Source organism: Ruditapes philippinarum, unplaced genomic scaffold (genome assembly GCF_026571515.1).
Source record: "Ruditapes philippinarum isolate M1 unplaced genomic scaffold, ASM2657151v2 ctg2911_1_1_1_1, whole genome shotgun sequence".
NCBI classification, from domain to species: domain Eukaryota; kingdom Metazoa; phylum Mollusca; class Bivalvia; order Venerida; family Veneridae; genus Ruditapes; species Ruditapes philippinarum.
In genome coordinates this window covers 74,843-80,842 of record NW_026863929.1, presented here as the reverse complement: position 1 = coordinate 80,842, position 6,000 = coordinate 74,843, and the positions used below count along the sequence as shown (strand labels likewise).

Genomic DNA, 6,000 nt, shown 5'->3' with positions numbered 1-6,000 from the left:
ATTTTTCAGCTCAAGACTTTTTTTTTTTAATGAGAAATTCCGAATAAATGGGGCTCTCAATGGGGAAACAGTTTTAATATTAACGTTAAAATTATGGAATTTCGTTTTAACTTGTTTTTTAAGCATAAAAATAAAAAGAAAATTTGTCTGTTTGTTGTGTAAGATGTAATTTTATTTCATCTCGTGAACTTTAAAAACAGTATTCTCACTCGTGGCTTCGCCACTCGTGAGAATACTGTTTTTAAAGCCCACTCAATGAAATAAAATTTCATCTTACACACAAACAAACAAATATCCTCTATATATTTTCTAACTTCACTCGTCAGTGAGGCGTAGTGTATTGGTATATCTGAAGGTATCTGGTTCAATTCCTTACAAACACCAAGTAATGATTTTTTTAAATTAACTTGCAATCGTTTTACTACACCTGATTTTAGAAAACATTTAAAGAGATGTTTTATGCAAAATTGAATTATTTTTAGCATTAAAATAACTTATTACGCTTCATTGGTTTGTTTACCTTTTTAGTTTTATTTTAGTTTCCGTTTCTTAACATCAACCAAACAAATTCTCATTGGTTTAGATTTGATATTCTTACACCTTGGCTATTTTAGGTACTTTTTTCCAGTTTTCATTGCTATAAGTATTTTTTGTAGTGTCGCTTGATTTTCAAAATTGTTTCTCGAAGTCGTTTTTAGGGTGTGGCATTCCCGCCTTTTATTTTATTTTATTACGTTATATAGTTTCAAAGTTACCACTGGACTTTCATATAAAGTCCGGTTCAAAAAAAAAATGTTTTGAAATTCTCGGAAAGAAATGCCAGATTTTTCTGTTACATTTTGTTAATTGCTGGTACAATTTGTGAAAGTGATAATAAAAGTATAACGGATCTATTTATATTAGTATCAGGACTTTTCTGCAAGTGCTTGTTTTTGCAAACTTTGAAATACACGTGTACTCTGTACAAATTACGCGGGTGGGGAGCATCTCTCTATTTTATCGCTATAGGCTTTGTTGACAGTACATTCTACTCATTCTTTGCATTGTATAATCTATATTCATATCTGTGAAAACGGACTGAGATCTTGTCCAAACGTTCGTCACGCTTGACTGCGACGCAAACTTATCCGATCAGCTGTATACCGTTAATCTCCAATAATACAATGAGTGAATTTATTAATATAAAATCAGTTTTACACGATCTTAACTTCCATGCACAAAATTATTATGTATTATCATTTTGATTTTTTTTTCGAGTCGAGTCAAGGGCATCACATGCTAGATACAACTTCATTTTCATACGTTGCACTTCTTTGTCCCGGGTTATCTGAAAATAAATAGGAATAGTGTTAACACTGTATAAATTGAACTGTTGTTGTTGTTTTTCATAACTCAGATTTGAATGCTAAGCATATAGTTTCAATGATTTGGAGAGGTTGATTGCGCTCAGCTCTTGACATGTTAATTAACAGGACATCCATTATAGAAACATCTTTAGGTGTATTATGCAGGCTTAAAAAGACGGTGTATATTTTATATATTAAAGACAAGATACAACCTTCAGAGTAGAATCTGCAAATACAGTGGAATTATGCAGAACAAAAGTTATTTGGAGACATATATTCTGGTTGTTTTGCTCAATCATTGTGAAGTCGTACGTTGTCAAAAATTTGATACGACTGTGATTGTACGTATGCCATTTAACTTTACACAAAACCCTTCAGAAGTATAGGGTAGAAAAGCTTTTCCGTTGATACTTTACGATAATTACAACGGATGTAATTCCAAGGCAATTTGCAGACAGCATACTCTGCTGTCAATATTTAACATACCATCAATGATTTGATTCCCATGTACCCTACGATGATAGTATAGTTTGGTGGTCCTTCAGGAGCAAGTCCAGCAAGTTAGTGTTAAAGTTTAAATACAGTTTAATCCGTTGTTAATGGGCTTTGAGAGATGTTGCACATTTACATTATCTCTCATTAACAGATTTTATCAAACCTAGTATAATAATATTGTCACTTCCATTGCTCCCAACCGATCGCAACTTTTCCAGATTTTTTTATATAAACATCAGTCTTGCTGCGTTCTATATAAATCGTTTGATATAATTTGCAAGTGTCGGTTTAACGACCTATTATTCTTATACATGATATTCTCATACCTGATTATTATTGTAACAGTTGAATTGACAAGAGAGATATAATCATTATATTTACGAAAAAGAAGAAAAAATATCGATAATGAATAATTTGATTTAAAGATTATATGTAATATCATATTGATAACATACTGTTCATATGTTTCAAACGAAACAATCATAGCTCAACGGGGAGCCCGACGATAGTAATATAAGACATAAAAAATCCAAAAAAGTTTACACAATAATGACTTCAAACTTTGAATGTTTCCCACGGCTATTTCATAAGAAATAATAATACCGTCATAATTATTCTCGCGTGAAATGTTTAACCAGCACCGTTTTAGAAGCATTGTGCGTGAATTTGCGACGATACACAAATAATCAGAATTTTCCTTTACCCAGTTGACAAATATAAGCATAAATGGTATACATGGACTGAATAGTCCTCATTTGTACCAAATTGCAGATTTTGGGCATAAAAAACTTTTCCAAATTATGAGTGTAAATTCAAAGGTTATACGTAATGATTGTAGTACAAATATGTTCCGTCTTTTTCCCTTGTGTGAGATTAGCTGAACCGATCGTTTACTGCATATAACTTAGCCAAATATAAATAAGTAGAAATTGACCTAAATCATTCTCAAAATTTCAATGACAGAGCATTAAATGAGATCAAAGTAGCTTGCATACTATCTTCCTACAATGTATGCAAAGCATATGCAAAATATATTTATATGTATAATTGTACCATCGAGTACGTCTAAAGTGTCATAATCTGGATCATCTTGTGCAGCTCGAGACTTTGGCGTTGAGTTGTGACTTTTATTGTTCTCACTGTAATAAAAAAATAAATATTCAGAGTCTCTTCAAGCAAAGAACAAAAACAACAAAACAATATTACAAACAATAACGCACAATACCATTAAAACATGTGTAACTTGCTCTATCTTTTTGAAAAGTATTTTATAAAGGTACTTATCTCAAGACTTTGTTAAATATACATTGAATTGATTCTACCTTTTAACATATTTTATAACTGTATCAATATAGCAGTAAAGAGAAGACGAAATGTACTTTATTTATCGGTGTTTGTAACACAGACAGAATTTTTTTTATAAAAATAAAAATTATTTCAAAATAACCAATCAATTAAAGCTATTGACGTTCAAGTTGTGTCATTTTGATTTAAACTTGTTAACCTTTTTCTCTTTCTAAATATAAAAACAGCAACAATTAAGGCGCTAAGTATCAGGACAATTATTGATCCACCGACAACACCTGCTACCAGAGCTGTTGAATTCTTCTCCTTTTCTCCCTTGTGGGTTTCACCAACTGTATACAAACAATAGAGGATTCAAAAAATATTTTCAATGATTGAAAATCGGATGAAAATATCAGAATTTCGTTATTATATGATCTAAATATAGCTGCAAACAGTAGTCAACAGAACTTTTTATAAAATCATATTAACTGGGTGTAGTATCATATTCACTGGCTGAATTGGAATTTCCTAGTCTAAAGATAGATTGAGACTCATATTCAATGATCATACACCGTAGACTGTTAATTACGCGTGTTAATTAAAAAATAATTGTTGCTTTTTTTTCTTATGGCATTTTTCTCGATTAAAATATCAATACTTTACTATCATACTGAAGGGTTACACCGCAATAATGAGTATAAACTTGAATTATTTTTGTATGCGCAGCGTTCGCGTAGTCGTTGCATGCCTAACACGTCGTCTTTCTTCCCGCGCTTCAACGAGGCAAAATTTGTACATGTATAATTAGAAGGTTGCACTTTTGTGATTTTTTTAATTTCTTAGCCTATTCATATAATAAAACAATTATTGACAAGTGAACTATTGAATATGATGTGATATTCACCAGCAGCAAGTCATATTGACCTCGGCTATCGCCTCGGTCAATATGTCATCTGCCGGTGAATATCACATCATATTCAATGGCTCACTAGTCAATAATTGTATAATGTTACATACTAAACAAACACATTTTATTTAATATACCACCCCTTTTAGTTGTTGACATTAATTTGTTTAAGTAATGATTTTTGCCGCGTAACGATATGCTCTGGAAATAAGGACGTCTTCAAATTATGACGTCACAATAATATTGTTAATTTGATATTGTAAAGTTTCTTTCACTTGTGTTTCATTTATAAAATAATTCATGCAGATATTCACGCCATTAAGCACATTTTACTAACGAAATAGTATTTTTGACAATTTCCACTGAAAATTAAATAGATCTTACACCGGCTGCTGTTATAAACATTGAGACCTTGAACTTGAGTAAGCACAAAAACGATAGTCATATACATCTGTACATTTTACACAAAGTTTGAAGACGGCCCTTCATGAAGGAACATTTTTTGTATAGCTGACATAATCTAGTATGACGTTTCACTTTCAAGGGTGTCATTGACTGTGATACATCACACCGGCATTTAAGCCCAATGTTTACAGCAGTCGCGAGATTATCTAAAATATGATAAACAAGATCAACAAAGTTCACTTTCAAATGTGACCTTCGGTAGGAACATCTTCACAATGCATATTTGCAGTAATGATTTGCGCAAAGCTTGGTGAATAGCATTTAGAAAGGTACAGTGTTTATAAAGTCGACATGAAACTATTTGTCATTTTACTTCAGCAAGCACAATGCTAGCATTGATGCTGCCCATTGACTTGTTGAGGTGAAAACACCTGGAGGAAGTTTAAAGAAAGTCCTGCAAGGGGTATATAATTTAAATAGCAGTCGTAAGTCACTAGGATATTACAACAACTCACCTTGATTACAATGGAAACCAGTGTATCCGTCTTTGCAACCGTTTTCACATATCCCATAGTCGTTAGTACATGTACCATCTGCACAAAAACAGCTCTCACTACACTTGTCTCCAAAAGTGTTCTTCGGACATTCTTAGTAAACACAAATGTTAGTCTCAACTTATGACGCATTATGAACAAACATATACGTATTATGCCATAATTTTAGCATAAGTTTCAATGAAATATGAAATGAATGATAAACAAATGCGACTTATTACACATTTAGAAGTAAACGTTTTTACATTAAGATGTTTTTTCCAATTTTAAAATTTCAAGATTGTATACGCTGAAGTGTACAGAGTAGGTAATCACGTGATATTTGTTAACCGTAGCATTCGGTCACTGCTACCTGTTAAAGCTATCTATTCGTTATTTCTTTCATGCTTGACATATAAACATATTCCAGTAAATATTTGCCTATCCAATGTTATATAACTTGTCGTAACATTTTTTACTTTAGCTGTTATAGTAGATTGTTTTCTTTGCGGCAATACTATGATTAAAATATATGTAACAATTCCTGTAAGCATATCGGAATAAACGCTACACTAGAAATTTATGTACCATTGATATCATCATCTCAAAAATGTCTGCGATAATTTGAATCTCGGCCTGTTGATCATACATTTATCTATCTTTAAGGTTGAAGTAGCAAAATAGATTTTTAGAAACATCAAACATATTTTGAGTATGTAACATAACGTGTCATTTGGTCAGGGTATCGCATTGTAACATGGCCAGCGATTGGCTGAAAAAAAGTGCAGGGAAAACCGTATGAGTCAATTTATACATGAGGTGATTGGATGGAAGTGGGGTATTTTATAAGTAAAAAAAACTAATTTAAAAAGTAACACTACACTGTTTTCTGAAGAAAATGAAATATTTCATGAGACTCTGTGATAATTTTGACTTGGATATTTGCATTCATAAAAAGTGTATGTCAGTCCTGTGATCAGCAGAAAATTTCAATGAAATGGGGGGTAATCCTCTCTGAAGTCATTTT

The 6,000-nt window shown here is 31.9% G+C and overlaps 1 protein-coding gene across 1 annotated transcript in view; it reads right to left on the bottom strand.

Annotated features, from left to right (window-relative positions):
* Positions 1-310: 310 nt before the first annotated feature.
* The window catches only part of LOC132723859 (neurogenic locus notch homolog protein 1-like), a 46,760-nt gene continuing 41,070 nt past the window's right edge, over positions 311-6,000 (bottom strand). Inside the window, exons 22-25 of the mRNA XM_060708661.1 lie at positions 4,956-5,087; positions 3,346-3,478; positions 2,895-2,980; positions 311-1,327 (exon numbers count right to left, since the gene is read on the bottom strand). Coding sequence (XP_060564644.1) covers positions 1,272-1,327; positions 2,895-2,980; positions 3,346-3,478; positions 4,956-5,087 — 407 coding nt within the window. The 3' untranslated portion in view covers positions 311-1,271. The remainder of the gene's footprint in view (positions 1,328-2,894; positions 2,981-3,345; positions 3,479-4,955; positions 5,088-6,000) is intronic.